Source organism: Schistocerca cancellata, chromosome 3 (genome assembly GCF_023864275.1).
Source record: "Schistocerca cancellata isolate TAMUIC-IGC-003103 chromosome 3, iqSchCanc2.1, whole genome shotgun sequence".
NCBI classification, from domain to species: Eukaryota; Metazoa; Arthropoda; class Insecta; order Orthoptera; family Acrididae; genus Schistocerca; species Schistocerca cancellata.
Window position 1 is genome coordinate 532,297,811 of NC_064628.1, and position 16,332 is coordinate 532,314,142.

Consider the following 16,332-nt stretch of genomic DNA (forward strand, 5'->3'; position numbering starts at 1 on the left):
ATGTAGCGCGCTCACTTCCGATCTCACGCCCGCGAGAATGAAATACTCGCAACATCTCTCGTATCTCCTAAACCGCTTGAGACATCGAAACGAAAGTTTGGTGAATGATAGCACACAAGGAGGAGAGTGTTTTGCCAATTATTAAACACACGGAACTTTCTTATCTACCGATATTATGAGGTTTTTCATAAGCTATTGAGCTCTGTGATTGCCAATTACTTGTTTAATGAGGCCCTCCGTTTCGGAATTCTGTCTCAATAGCTGCTGTGAGATGAGTTTGGCAAATTACATTGTGACAAAGAAAGTACAATTAAACCAGTCACCAAGAAAAATGTGGCTTTTACTCATAAATAGTGATGCTTCTTCGAATGAGAAAAGGTTAACAACTCACACAAAAACAGATTGGCAATTCTGTTGGAATTTTGGTGGAATCCCCGTAACCCATCGTATTTTTAACACTGAGCGACTGGATTGGAAACTTACCGAAGGATTTTATTCCTTCTCTTGATCTGAGCAGTAAATAATGACGAGCGTTCCTTCAGGCGAAATGATAGGCACATGCCATATACTGTTTACTCACCTAGGGCTTGCCAAACTAACAATGCGTGATCGCGAATAAAATAGTTATTATTGAGAAAAATAAACAAATGATCTATCGCACAACACAATGGTCAGTGTATTGTCAGCAGCGAAGGATAATGCGCGCGACAGGAATGCACAAGCTAGCCTTGTGTGCCTTGTGAGATGGAGTTCGAAAAACTAAGTCATGAAAGTAGATCTGCCTTTGTCAGCAGCACATTTCAACAAATTAAATGGTTCAAATGGCTCTGAGCACTATGGGACTTAACATCTGTGGTCATCAGTCCCCTAGAACTTAGAACTAATTAAACCTAACTAACCCAAGGACATCACACACATCCATGCCCGAGGCAGGATTCGAACCTGCGACCGTAGCTCAAAAAATTAAATATATCTAATCATAACACTCTTTTAGGATATTCCTACTTTCGTAATAATACCGACCATTTTCTTCATTTGTGTAGCCTGTTGTTGTATAATTAGTTTATTAATGCTGATAATGTCCATGCAACAATTGAAATGCTTTTTCTCATTACGGCGAACCAATTAAAACGTTGTTATTTGAGACTGCTTTTCGACTGTTTCTAGCTTGCAGTGGAAATATGTTGTTCACATGCATGTAGTACAGTGTGTCGTATTACATTATTACATCCATATCAGAGTAATCACAGTGAAACTTCTACAGATCTTGGACGCTTTTTACCACAAGCGCAAAGGGAGATTATCCCTTTCTAAATTTTTGTAACAGATCGTACAGATACGCTAGCTTACTAGGCAGCGAGAATATAACCTTGCTTTATTTTCCTGCCCTGATTCTTAATCACATGATTTTATAATATTCCTTGCTAGAAATTCACTACCCTCTGTCCCTTCTTGCGATCTGAAAACATCACGGAGGCATATGGTGCAATTCCAGCGGCCAATGGCTCATCAGTTACTGAAGTATACATTTTTCTTGACAGAAGAAAAACAAAACAAAACTATGCAGATATAAATAACAGAAAAGTATAACGTGCTAACGAAGAAAGCTGGAGCGTTTAAATGGCGAAAAGCGAAACACTACCCAAAGGCAATAAAGTTCACTACGCAGTAAGGCAAAATTTATCGTATTGGCAATACTACCACTGCTGATATGCGCCGTTCCGATGTGAGCATATGGCCGGGCTACTTTTCCGCTCCCCGCCTCAAATTTCCCACAGTGCTAGCGAGGCAAGCGCGACGCGCGGCGCGAGAAACTGTGCCTCAACCACAACGCCGCGCGACCTGGCGCAGGCGCGTGTCGCGTCCCAGTCGCGTCGCGTCGCAATTTGCGCGGTCCCATTTGAACCTGTGATGTCACAAAAACGCGCGCTGCGCTGCGTCGCACCACACGCGCTATACGCGTCTCAATTTGCGCCTAGCCTTAGTGTGTATGCACTTCTTGTGGGAATCGCGCGCGCGCGCGCGCGTGTGTGTGTGTGTGTGTGTGTGTGTGAGTGAGTTGTGTGTGTGTGTGTGTGTGTGTGTGTGTGTGTGTGTTGGTGATCACTGGCGCTCAACGTCGAGGTCATCAGCGCCCTGACACACATTAAAAGATACGAATGTGGACTAATTTAGTAAATTTGGAACTTCAATCAATGAGGATAATGGGTACACTACGTATGTAGCGTAAGACATATGGGAATATGGTTTGGACGGTAAATGTGCTCGAATAGCCAAAGTGGTTAAAGAGACCGCTCGCAATAAGCACGAAATCCGGGTTCGAGTCCCGGCCCGACATACCACTGAATTCATTTCATTGCTCGAATGCGGCTGCTATCGGAATTTCTCTTTCGTCATCTGTATTCAGTTTCCATATACAGGGTGCAACGGCGGTAAGATATGTCTAGTGATACTGGTGACTGACGACAGCCTACTGAACAACATTACATCAGTATTTTTCATTTGCAGACAAATAATTATAGCTATTAGGAGTAGTATGTTTTTGGGTTGGTTAGTACCTCCAAGTACATGTGACAAGAGCAAGACATTAATGCTTAATTTCTCATGGAAAGCATATAAGGTGTTGAAGCATCGAGACGTCGTCACAAAACGGTTGGCCTAAACTGCAGGCCTGCTCCACTTAGTGGTGCAGTTACGACCATGCAGAAAACATTAGGTAGTAAATTAAGTAATGTCTTTGTGGGAAGACTTTCGACACAGAGAAAAAACAATCAACACACTGAGTGTGCACATATTAAGGTACCACGTATAAAAATATCTGCACTTATAGTCATGACACCACGTATAAATCGGGATTAATTTGGTCATTTGGGAGCTCTTATACAGAGTGATTATAATTAAAGTTAAGCTTTCAAACCGCTGTAGAAATAACATCTCTGTTCAGAATGACGTCAAAAAAATGGCTCAAATGACTCTGAGCACTATGGGACTTAACATCTCAGGTCATCAGTCCTCTAGAACTTAGAACTACTTAAACCTAACTAACCTAAGGACATCACACACATCCATGCCGGAGGCAGGATTCGAATCTGCGACCGTAGCGGTCGCGCGGTTCCAGACTGAAGAATGACGTCAAATTGCAACGGAATATTGTCAGAGAATGGGGAAAACGACTGGCAAAAGAAAAATAAATAGTTACAAAATGTAGCAATAGATGGCTCTGTAAGCATAATAATTGTATAGTAGTCGACTACAAATGATAAATGAATCGCCGGTCTCTGTGACCGCGCGGTTCTAGGAGCTTCAGTATGGAACCGCGCTGCTGCTGCGGTCGCAGGTTCGAATCCTGCCTCAGGCATGGATGTGTGTGATGTCCTTAGGTTAGTTAGGTTTAAGTAGTTCTAAGTCTATGGGACTGATGACCTCAGATGTTAAATCCCATAGTGCTTAGAGCTATTTGAACCATAAATGAATCATTCAACAATGCCTACGGTGTACGTTTGACATTAAACAAACTGTACTACTCAGTGTGCATGGGTGTACAGGTGTGATACTGTTAGTTACGTAAGCCCCTCCACCACAGCAAGTTCATATCACATCGAATGGGAAAAATCGTTTTTTAATTATCCTGAGGCCAAAAAACGCATAAAAAGAATCAATAAAAATCAAATCGGATTATTAATTTCCGTGCGACTGGCGCAAAATACACTCCTGGAAATGGAAAAAAGAACACATTGACACCGGTGTGTCAGACCCACCATACTTGCTCCGGAGACTGCGAGAGGGCTGTACAAGCAATGATCACACGCACGGCACAGCGGACACACCAGGAACCGCGGTGTTGGCCGTCGAATGGCGTTAGCTGCGCAGCATTTGTGCACCGCCGCCGTCAGTGTCAGCCAGTTTGCCGTGGCATATGGAGCTCCATCGCAGTCTTTAACACCGGTAGCATGCCGCGACAGCGTGGACGTGAACCGTATGTGCAGTTGACGGACTTTGAGCGAGGGCGTATAGTGGGCATGCGGGAGGCCGGGTGGACGTACCGCCGAATTGCTCAACACGTGGGGCGTGAGGTCTCCACAGTACATCGATGTTGTCGCCAGTGGTCGGCGGAAGGAGCACGTGCCCGTCGACCTGGGACCGGACCGCAGCGACGCACGGATGCACGCCAAGACCGTAGGATCCTACGCAGTGCCGTAGGGGACCGCACCGCCACTTCCCAGCAAATTAGGGACACTGTTGCTCCTGGGGTATCGGCGAGGACCATTCGCAACCATCTCCATGAAGCTGGGCTACGGTCCCGCACACCGTTAGGCCATCTGCCACTCACGCCCCAACATCGTGCAGCCCGCCTTCAGTGGTGTCGCGACAGGCGTGAATGGAGGGACGAATGGCGACGTGTCGTCTTCAGCGATGAGAGTCGCTTCTGCCTTGGTGCCAATGATGGTCGTATGCGTGTTTGGCGCCGTGCAGGTGAGCGCCACAATCAGGACTGCATACAACCGAGGCACACAGGGCCAACACCCGGCATCATGGTGTGGGGAGCGATCTCCTACACTGGCCGTACACCACTGGTGATCGTCGAGGGGACACTGAATAGTGCACGGTACATCCAAACCGTCATCGAACCCATCGTTCTACCATTTCTAGACCGGCAAGGGAACTTGCTGTTCCAACAGGACAATGCACGTCCGCATGTATCCCAACGTGCTCTAGAAGGTGTAAGTCAACTACCCTGGCCAGCAAGATCTCCGGATTTGTCCCCCATTGAGCATGTTTGGGACTGGATGAAGCGTCGTCTCACGCGGTCTGCACGTCCAGCACGAACGCTGGTCCAACTGAGGCGCCAGGTGGAAATGACATGGCAAGCCGTTCCACAGGACTACATCCAGCATCTCTACGATCGTCTCCATGGGAGAATAGCAGCCTGCATTGCTGCGAAAGGTGGAATACACTGTACTAGTGCCGACATTGTGCATGCTCTGTTGCCTGTGTCTATGTGCCTGTGGTTCTGTCAGTGTGATCATGTGAGGTATCTGACCCCAGGAATGTGTCAATAAAGTTTCCCCTTCCTGGAACAACGAATTCACGGTGTTCTTATTTCAATTTCCAGGAGTGTATGTTCAGTATGCTGCCCACCGTTTTCTGCAACAATTTGAAATCGAGAAACAGCATGTTCGACAACTGATAGAAGTGTTTCTGGGGTCACGTTCATAATGTGTTGCGCAATGCAATGCAGCTAAGTTTGCAGTCGGAACACTGAACACAACATCTTTCAGACAGCCCCACAGCCAGAAGTCACACGGATTAAGATCAGGTGACTGGGACAGCCAGGCTGTAGGGAAATGGCGGCTGATAATTTTAGCATTTCCGAAATGGCGCTTCAGCAGCTGATTAACTGGATTTGCAATGTGCGGATGTGCGCCATGTTGCATAAAAATGATCCCATCCACACATCCACACTGTTTGAGAGCTGGAATGAAATGGTTGCGTAAAATACAATCATAGCGCTTACCAGTGACGGAACAGGTAACAGGTCCGGAAGCACCTGTCTCTTCAAAAAAATATGGGCCTATGATAAATGATGCTGTAAACCCGCGCCACACAGTGATCTTTTCAGGATGAAGTGCTACTGGTTGGTTTGCTTGTAGATTTTCGGTTGCCCTTATTCGACAATTCTGTGTACTGACATATCCTGTCAGATGGGAGTGGGTTTTGTCTGTCCACAAAATCTTCCATGGCCAATCATTATCCACTCCCATTCGAGCAAGAAATTCTAAGGCAATTTTCTCTCTTGGTGGCAGGTCAACAGGAAGCAACTCGTGCACACGGGTAATTTTGAATGGATTGGAAAGAAGGATGTTTCGTAGGATTTTACACACCGTGCGCATGGGTATGTCCAATGATCGGGTAATTCTCCGTGCACTGGAAGTCTGCACACCACCACTCGTCTCCTCTTGCATTGCTGTTGCCACTGTTTCCACTGACGTCCAATTAATTCGTTTCCTCCCTCTACCAGGTTGCAGACCAAAAGAACCCGTCTTTTCGAATTTCCGAATCATTTTCTCCAGACCGACGGCAGTCATCGGACCAACGCCTTTTGTTGAAACCCTTCAGTGTCCAGAACTTCTGCAGGGCGACGAGTGCACAGTCATCTTTCTTGTAATACAGCTTTACAAGCAGAGCGGGACCCGGCACTGAGGCAGTCATGGCAAACGTGGCAGACGCGAAAGGAGGAAAAGCCGTGTTCCCGGCGTTTTTATACCAACTTCAGTGGATCGTGCGCATGACAGGTGTTTTCGTTTACGTATTCTGACACATACATCGCCATCTATTGATCAATTTTCACACCATTTTTTTTCTTCTGCCATACGTTTCCCTCCTTTCTCCGATAATATTCCGTTTCAATTTGATGTCAATCTGACCAGTGGTGTTATTTCTACAGCGTTTTGCAAGTTTAACTTTAATTATCATCACCTTGTACATATTTCGTCTACCGACCTTTTGGTATCTGAGGACACGACTTTTGTAACTGTGACTAGACTTACCTGAAGCGACAATTGGTGGGTGCGCTTCGTATTGGCGAGGTGTGTGCTGGTAGGGACAAGTAGCACGTGGCTGCAGTTAGCCGCCTCCGTTACACTTTCCGGGGCCCCCGAGTGCCGTTTTCACTGGCTGCCCGGGATAATTAACGTGGAAACCGGCTTGTCCACCGTCGCATCTCGGGAACCTGCTCAGTTGAGCGGCATCGCGAGCTGTAAGCGCAGGTCTTTATTTCCACGTGCACACCTTCGTACCACCCTCATTTCTACATCTAGCACATAACACTCATGCACTTGTCTGATGGGCTTGTAGTGATTTCAGTGCTACTATAAGCAGCTGATTCACTAGGTGCACGTTGCTGAAATGCTCCCTTCGTGGTTCAAGTCAGGAGATAGGGTGACACAAATTCTTACCAATATCCCTGTCTAAGTTAACTGACCCTTTTTGGCAGCCACGTATGCACAATGCTTTACCCGGTGGAAGATTTAAATTATGTACGTGTACCTTTGACCCTTTTAGGTTGTCGAGAAATAATTACTAAGGTCTTCACAATCGTGAAAGCAATAAAGCTCAGCTGGGACACTGAGCGAATAAGGCGGTGACACGTTTACAAGCAGACAAGAAATTCTTTAAAACAAATAGTCAACACAAAACTCTGCGTGAAATAACGTAAATGACATGTACTACAGTTAGATTACCACACATCGAAGTCTTCACATAGCTTTGGTGCAAGTGACGGACCAAAACTTACAGAATGGAACGATCGCTACCTGAGATGTATAGCTTCACTTATTTGGAACCATCTAATAGACAGGCTGCCAACGGCCTTTCCGCAATGGTAACACCGGTTCCTGTCAGATCACCGAAGTTAAGCGCTGTCGGGCTGGGCTAGCACTTGGATGGGTGACCATCCGGTCTGCCGAGCGCTGTTGGCAAGCAGGGTGCACTCAGCCCTTGTGAGGCAAAACTGAGGAGCTGCTTGGTTGGGAAATAGCGGCTCCGGTCTCGGAAACTGACATACGGCCGGGAGAGCGGTGTGCTGACCACATGCCCCTCCATATCCGCATCCAGTGACGCCTGTGGGCTGAGGATGACACGGCAGGCGGTCGGTACCTTTGGGCCTTCATGGCCTGTTCGGGAGGTTTGTTTGGCAGGAAGCTTTACAATTTAACCTCTCAATAAAACGTGACTGTTCTTTGCAGCGCGAAACATACATGGCTACAGGCACAGGTAGACAAACGACAAGCCAAGTTAAACACTAACCTCAATTAACCGGGCCAAACAACAAGTTTCACGCTCTAAACTTGTACGAAAGCAGTTTACCAAGAACTTTATCTCAGATGTAGCAGGTGTAACACAAACACAACTAAATTAAGTAGACGAGCGTGGCATAGAAGACATCAGAAAGAAATACAACGCCGTAAAAGCCACGATGGAGGGCAAAATATCGTCACTCACTCACTTGATCGACCTCTTGGAGCCACAGCTGAGCACCATGTTTATCTGACGCCGTCACTTCAGCATCCAGTCCGACAGGGACAGGACTGGTACAGCATGTACACGGTAGCGAGAAAGTGGTAAGCCGACAGTTTACACCTGTTGCCAACGAACCCGCAATGTCCACGCGGTACACGGCACCAACGTAATAACAGGCACAAAGCCTGCATTCAGTGTAGGCTATGTCATAACATCTACATCCACATCTACAGAGATACTCCGCTAGCCACCATAAGATTCGTGGAGGATGGTACCGCGTACGACTACTTGTCATTTCCCCTCCTGTTCCACTCGCAAATAGAGCGAGGGAAAAAAGACTGTCTGTACGCTTCCGTATGAGCCCTAATTTCTCGTATCTTATCTCCGTCGTCCTTACGTGCGATGTATGTTGACGGCAGCAGAACGGCTCGGTATTCAGCTTCAAACGCCGATTCTCTAAATTTTCTTAATAGCGTTTCCCGAGAAGAACGCCGCCTTCACTCCAGGGATTCCCGTTTGAGTTCCTGAAGCATCTCCGTAACACTTACGTTTTGCTCGAACCTACCGGTAACAAATCTAGCAGCCCTCCTCTGAATTGCTTCGACGTGTTCCTTCAAACCGACCTGTGCAGTATTCAGGGATAGGTCGCACTAGTGTCCTATATGTGGTTTCCTAAAGTTCTCCCAATAAATCGAAGTCGACCATTTGCCTTCCCTACCACACTTTTTACATGCTCATTCCACCTGGTATCGCTCTGCCGTATGGATAGACAAACAGCCTTTACCTGGCGGGCGCAACTCATGAATTCCCTTATCGCCCACAATACCAATAAACAAGCTGCTGAAGGTGCTCCAGCGGACCATGCGTGCCCTCCCTCGTTCACACGCCGACTCCAGAATGAGCGCTCGCACCATTCAACTCTGCTGCGCGTCCACTTTGGCTACAGATAATCAACCCCAAAGCGCCCTGTGATGTCGACACCCAAGACCTGCTGGCATTTCTCAGCCTTATTGCAGAGTTCCCTTTCCTGTTCTTTTCTTGGAAAAATTTAAAAGACATGAGAAATGGTTTTTGTTGGTAACAATTCTAACAGTTGAAATATTATTGCTGTATCTCTCTACTGGTATTATCACAAACAAAACTTAGTGCTTCAGTATTACTGGCACTTACGAGGAGAATATAAGAACCATAACCAAATTTTCTGGAAACTTCATTCAGTGGAAGACAACTCAAAATAAGCGGACACATTTGTCGGCTTATCCATAAATAGTCGGCCAGTTCTGAGAAAATGATGGTAATAGTTTCAACGTAATGCCTTTTATAGCGCGATAATCTGAGCTGAAATAGAGACACAGTGCTTAGCGTGGTGGCCTCACAGTTTCGTGATGAGAGATGATGATGTTTGGTTTTGTGGGGCGCTCAACTGCGTGGTTATCAGCGCCCGTACAATTTCCCAACCTTTGCTCAGTCCAATTTCGCCACTTTCCTGGATGATGATGAAATGATGAGGACAACACAAACACCCAGTCATCTCGAGGCAGGTGAAAATCCCTGACCCCGCCGGGAATCGAACCCGGGACCCCGTGCTCGGGAAGCGAGAACGCTACCGCGAGACCACGAGCGGCGGACTCTCAGTTTCGTGTCCCATATTCAAATGGTTCAAATGGCTCTGAGTACTATGCGACTTAACTTCGGAGGTCATCAGTCGCCTAGAACTTAGAACTAATTAAACCTAACTAACCTAAGGACATCACACACATCCATGCCCGAGGCAGGATTCGAACCTGCGACCGTAGCGGTCGCTCGGCTCCAGACTGTAGCGCCTAGAACCACACGGTGACTCCGACCGGCTGTCCCATATTCAAAACCCGATTGTTGTTATTATTTATTTTATATTTTTATTTCTTCATATACCTATCCACGTCCGAAGAAGGTTACTATGTGAATGTTTCTTAACAAGTTAGGGGTACAAGGGCGTTATATTAACTGTATAATTACAATTGGGTATCACAATACCCTACATTTGTTATATAGTATTTTTGTATGCTATTTTCAGGGTTTAAAACCTTTTCAAATTCTCATACTCTTGTATTTCATTATCATATGAACTCATGTATTAATTCTTATATTTTTGTCTTGCGTTCAGTCTTCAGGAAGATTTGGTGCATTTACCGATTGTAGAAACAAGCGGAACGTAGAAATCCTGAACAGCGCGCGCAGATTGGCTACAGTGATATTTCTTCGTATGAATCTCGCACGAGAAAGAAACGTTAACAATGATGATGGTTTCATGCGTTGGCAATAATTTCGCGCCAAACCACACACAATGAATCGCTTTTCTGAAAACTGGAGCTTGCAACTAATTGTGAATCAAGCTACACTACAAGAGTTCACCTGAAACTAGTTCAGATACTTTCCTAATTCAGAATGAGATTTTCACAGCGCTGATATGAAACTTCCTGGCAGATTAAAACTGTGTGCCCGACCGAGACTCGAACTCGGGACCTTTGCCTTTCGCGGGCAAGTGCTCTACCATCTCAGCTACCGAAGCACGACTCACGCCCGGTACTCACAGCTTTACTTCTGTCAGTATCTCGTCTCCTACCTTCCAAACTTTACAGAAACTCTCCTGCGAACCTTGCAGAACTAGCACTCCTGAAAGAAAGGATACTGCGGAGACCTGGCTTAGCCACAGCCTGGGGGATGTTTCCAGAATGAGATTTTCACTCTACAGCGGAGTGTGCGCTGATATGAAACTTCCTGGCAGATTAAAACTGAGTGCCCCACCGAGACTCGAACTCGGGACCTTTGCCTTTCGCGGGCAAGTGCTCTACCATCTGAGCTACCGAACCACGACTCACGGCCGCTACTCACAGCTGTACTTCTGCCAGTATCTCGTCTCCTACCTTCCAAACTTTACAGAAGCTCTCCTGCGCAGTAGAGCTTCTGTAAAGTTTGGAAGGTAGAAGACGAGATACTGGCAGAAGTAAAGCTGTGAGTACCGGCCGTGAGTCGTGCTTCGGTTGCTCAGATGGTAGAGCACTTGCCCGCGAAAGGCAAAGATCCCGATTTCGAGTCTCGGTCGGGCACACAGTTTTAATCTGCCAGGAAGATTCACTTTCCTAATTCACTTATTTTTTAAATTCATTAACAAAAAATACGGTGGGTAAACGAATAAGAACAACGTTACTTAAATATACATTTGAAATCATTCGTGAATATTCTACGGACAAGGGTAGATAACTGGAAAACAAAAATAAAAATAATAATCGGCTTTCGATCACGGAGCGCAAAAGTGCGAAGAGCCGCGACTCTAGCCGCTGTACTACCGCTTCGGTTGTGCTATTTATTCGCTAAGAGACACAGAGGTTACCTTGAACACTGTAACCGTCGTTTTCTCAGAAACGGTTGAGTATCTACATATAAGCTGAGACACAAGTTCGCTCATTTTGATCCCTCTTCCACCGAGCGAAGTTTCTAAGAAACCGGGTTATGGCACTTGTGTTCTCCTCGTCAGATCCAGTCAGTTAGCAGGTGTGGCACCTACACTACTGGCCATTAAAATTGGTACACCTCGAAGATGAAGTGCTACAGATGCGAAATTTAACCGACAGGAAGAAGATGCTGTGATATGCAAATGATTAGCTTTCCAGCGCATTCACACAAGGTTGGCGCCTGTGGCGACACCTACAACGTGCTGACATGGGGAAAGTTTCCAACCGGCTTCTCATACACAAACAGCAGTTAACCGGGGTTGACTGGTGAAACGTTGTTGTGATGCCTCGTGTAAGGAGGAAAAATACGTACCATCACGTTTCCGACTTTGATAAAGGTCGGATTGTAGCCTATCGCGATTGCGGTTTATCGTATCGCGACACTGCTGCTCCCATTGGTCTAGATCCAATGGCTGTTAAGATATTATGCAATCGATGGGTTCAGGAGAGTAATACGGAACGCCGTGCTGGATCCCAACGGCCTCGTATCACTAGCAGTCGAGATGACAGGCATCTTATCCGCATGGTTGTAACGGATCGTGCAGCCACGTCTCGATCCCTGAGTCAACAGATGGGGACGTTTGCAAGACAACAACCATATGCATGAACAATTCTACGACGTTTGCAGCAGCATGGACTATCAGCTCGGAGACCGTGGCTGCGGTTACCCTCGACGCTGCATCACAGACAGGAGCGCCTGCGATGGTGTACTCAACGACGAACCTGGGTGCACGAATGGCAAAACGTCATTTTTTCGGATGAATCCAGGTTCTGTTTACAGCATCATGATGGTCGCATCCGTGTTTGGCGACATCGTGGTGAACGCACATTGGAAGCGTGTATTCGTCATCGTCATACTGGCGTATCATCCGGCGTGATGGTATGGGGTGTCATTGGTTACACGTCTCGCTCACCTCTTGTTCGCATTGACGGCACTTTGAACAGTGGACGTTACATTTCAGATGTGTTACGACCCGAGGCTCTACCCTTCATTCGATACCTGCGAAACCCTACATTTCAGCAGGATAATGCACGACCGCATGTTGCAGGTCCTGTACGGGCCTTTCTGGTTACAGAAAATGTTCGACTGCTGCCCTGGCCAGCACATTCTGCAGATCTCTCACCAACTGAAAACGTCTGGTCAATGGTGGCCGAGCAACTGGTTCGTCACAATACGCCAGTCACTACTCTTGATGAACTGTGGTATCGTGTTGAAGCTGCATGGGCAGCTGTACCTATACACGCCATCGAAGCTCTGTTTGACTCAATGCCCAGTCGTATCAAGGCCGTTATTACGGCCAGAGGTGGTTGGTCCGGGTACAGATGTCTCAGGATCTATGCACCCAAAACTGCGTGAAAATGTAATTACATGTCAGTTTTAGTATGATATATTTGTCCAATGAATATCCGTTTATCATCTGCATTTCTTGTTGGTGTAGCAATTTTAATGGCCAGTAGTGTAGAACGTTCTAAGGAAGTTATTTATTTTCTAATTCATCTTATTATTTTGTGGAGTGATGACGTGAGGAGCATAATTGTGCATTATTGAGTACCTTTTCAGTTTTTCTGGTAAAAATTAGTTATTTACAATGTTTTTAGATTCTCTTGACAACTGCGAGATTTGGCAGTTGCCATTTCCACTCTTCGTTTGTACCCAGCAAATAACTGTACAGTGCATGACGGAAGGTACTTAAATCATTGTACAGTAGAGCGTCGATTATTCGAAGTAATTGGGGGACATGGGTGTTCGGAAAACTGGTTTGTTCGGATAATCGAACTTTACATGTTTATTTGCCAAAAACAAGTACTGTACAGTAAATTTATTCATAAAAACAGGCATCTCTTTCAGTATTACAAAGTAACATACAAAGGCAACTTCAGTAGGAGTATATAGTATGTGGCACAGTTTATTAAACAAAAATATATACATATTACATACGCATTTTACATGAACAATACACACAGTATACAAAATTAACGTTTACAAAAAATCCTTTATTTTGGTCTGCCTAAGCAAGCCTACACGCTTACGAGCAGCTATGTCACGTACTTTTTTCATTACAGATATCTGAAACTGGTCACTTTCATCTTGGGCTTCAAACCATCGCAAGGCAGTATCTAAACAAGTGAACGCCTCAGAAGCTGTTGGTATACTTTCGTCTTCACTTTCTGGAGCACTGATTGATGAGATACTGGCGGCGTCATCTTTATTAGTGACGGCGTTTACAATCTCGCTGTCCTGCATGATTTGGTGTCCTGGATCTGCATCATCGATATTCATCCATTCATGAACGTCTTCTTCATCCCATTCGTGGCAATCTATTTCTTTTAGCATACCTAGAATTTCTGACATCTTTCAAGTCAATATTCTTATGATTTCTTAAGAGACTTTCTTCTCCATCCTCTTAACAATAACTTACGCAACAATTCTTTCCTGTAACATCGTTTGAAAGTCTCAATAACGCATTGATGCATGGGCTGTAATAAGAAGTCCTTCAAAACTGCGTGGAGGGGCACGCCTCAACTCTAAGCCGGCGCAGCTGTTGCTGTGAACAGCTTCGATACTGCCGCTACTTCTACTGCCAGTGCCAAGCCGACAGAAGTGTGCTGATTGTTGAAACACAGCGACTGGCGGCTTGGCCGGTCAGCAGCGCCTTGTGAAGGCTCCATTAGAAGCAATGTTCCGCCAGCGGTGGCCCAGTGCGGCGACTACTGTGGGAACTTGGTTTTGGAGTGAGGGGGATGATGGACGGTAGGGTGGGAGAGTAACAGGTGCGAGCGAGCACACAGTTCGGTTAAGCGGACGTTCGGATAATTGCCGCTCTACCGTACAATGCACGGCGAAGGATACTTCCCGCCAATATTAGTGTTCCAATTCAGTACTCCATTACTGTATTGAGTAAGCGTGTGTTAGTGTGTAGGCTAAAGTGACGCTCTTCTGGCGCTGATGTTGCAGGTGTCGACGGCGGCAACCTCGGCGACACCGGGAGGGAGGACGTCGCGGGATTCGTACCTGCGCCACTTCCCAGACCCCGTGCTGGACGGGAAGGCGCAGCAGGACTTGTCGCTAACGGCCGCCGACCACACGCGCAGCCAGAAACCCTCGTCCTGAGGACGCCTCACTCGTGGAACTCTGCTGAGGCCAGCGCCACCGCAGTAAAGTGACCAAACAAAAGCGATAGGACTCTCTGTCAAAGGACACTGCTATTACCTCGCCACATGAAGGCGACCCTGAACCGCTAGTCCCACGTATTTATAGCCATACTGGCAATTTACACTACCCTATTTATGTCAGAGTTAACTAACAATTACCTGCAAGGAGTCACTCACTAACTACGGTACTTTCAGTCCATGTCTGTCTGACAAGACGTGAGCAGTGTTTTACGCGCACTGCCATGATGCTTTGGTCAGTCGTCGCAGCAGAAATATTTTCTGCAAATCTTTCGAAAATCATTAATAGGCACTAAATTCGTTTATATGAGAAAGAGCGTTGTCTCCTCTTTTGTTTAGCTGTGTTGCATAAATAAGCTTTGCCACAAAGCCGGAATTAGTTTTCGGGATAACTATTTGACATAGAATCTGAGTATTATTAATAGTCCAGTTTTCTCTGTCTCATAATCATAACGATTTTTGTGGCTGCGAGACATTTTGTTGTTCTTGTTCAGTAGCGAAAAAGCGTCTTTCAAGACAAAAACATGAATATAACCAGCCACAATTATACTCTGAGTGCAAACTTTTGACTTATCAGTTTGATACAGTATATTCTTCGAAGTAGAGAGCACTTTTGTTTTTATGGGGAATATCGTAGACACCTGCTGCCAATTTTGTAGTTTGTGGCGATACAGAACCTTAGTTGGCTCCTGCTACAGAAATCTGTTTACTCCCACAGATAAATCACAAGAAGCTTGTTCCTCTCTCAATTCTGGCATTGTCGTCAGATAATATTAATTTTCTTTCAAAATTTTACTTGTTTCATTTCGTTTTAGAACAGAGTGGTACTTGAGTGACTTTTTCCAGGAACTGACATAATCGAACCGTATATCAAACATGATGTATAGTCCTTGATATGAACTTAATGTGCACCCACCATTATCTTCATACCCAAGAGATGTTTAGATTTCGACGGGAGTCGTCGAGCAATCTTACATCAATTTCCAGAATGAAAGAGTTTGGGAGTGAACGTGCGAGTGCGTGCAGTGAATAGTTCAATAGTATTTATATTTCAAGAGAGTGAATGTATAAGAAACACGTTTAAATAAAATATTGCATGTCTTGATTACGTATCTTATAGTAAGATACGCTAAATCAAATATTTTTTTCTGCATTGTCGCTTTGTGTGTTCTTAAGTTATTTCAGTCAAACTATACTACCATATTATTGGTTATTTTTCAGACCGCATACAGATGGACAGTGCATGAATAAAATCGACCCTTTAAAAGTTATGTGCCAGTAGATGTGTCTTTGAAATAATCACGATAAGTTCACTAAATGTAATTATTTATGATACCACATTGTGTATTTTTATACATAATTTTAGCAACTGTAATAAAACTTTTTAAAAAGTAGTCTTGTTATTGACATTAGTTTTAAAACCTTTGTGATCACTTAGTGCATACTAAAAGGCAGCAGTCTTTTACCCTGCACTTACAACATGTTTTACCACTGCACAGAAAACGCTTGTTAAATGTGGTATGCACTTACAGGTGCCGTTAATTCTATTCAGTCTCAATGTGACCATACTTCTCTTCATGATAATTAAAAAAAAAGGAACATGAAAGTTTCTGGGCCTAGTGGTAAAAGATTGAATAATTAGGGACAA

At 45.4% G+C, this 16,332-nt stretch overlaps 1 protein-coding gene and 1 pseudogene across 1 annotated transcript in view; both read left to right on the plus strand.

Annotated features, from left to right (window-relative positions):
• The window catches only part of LOC126176415 (uncharacterized), a 244,685-nt gene extending 228,639 nt beyond the window's left edge, over positions 1-16,046 (plus strand). The window contains exon 5 of the mRNA XM_049923572.1: positions 14,470-16,046. Within this exon, the coding sequence (XP_049779529.1) occupies positions 14,470-14,625 (156 nt within the window). The 3' untranslated portion in view covers positions 14,626-16,046. The remainder of the gene's footprint in view (positions 1-14,469) is intronic.
• LOC126177467 (5S ribosomal RNA) lies at positions 7,361-7,478 on the plus strand (annotated as a pseudogene).
• Positions 16,047-16,332: the final 286 nt, after the last annotated feature.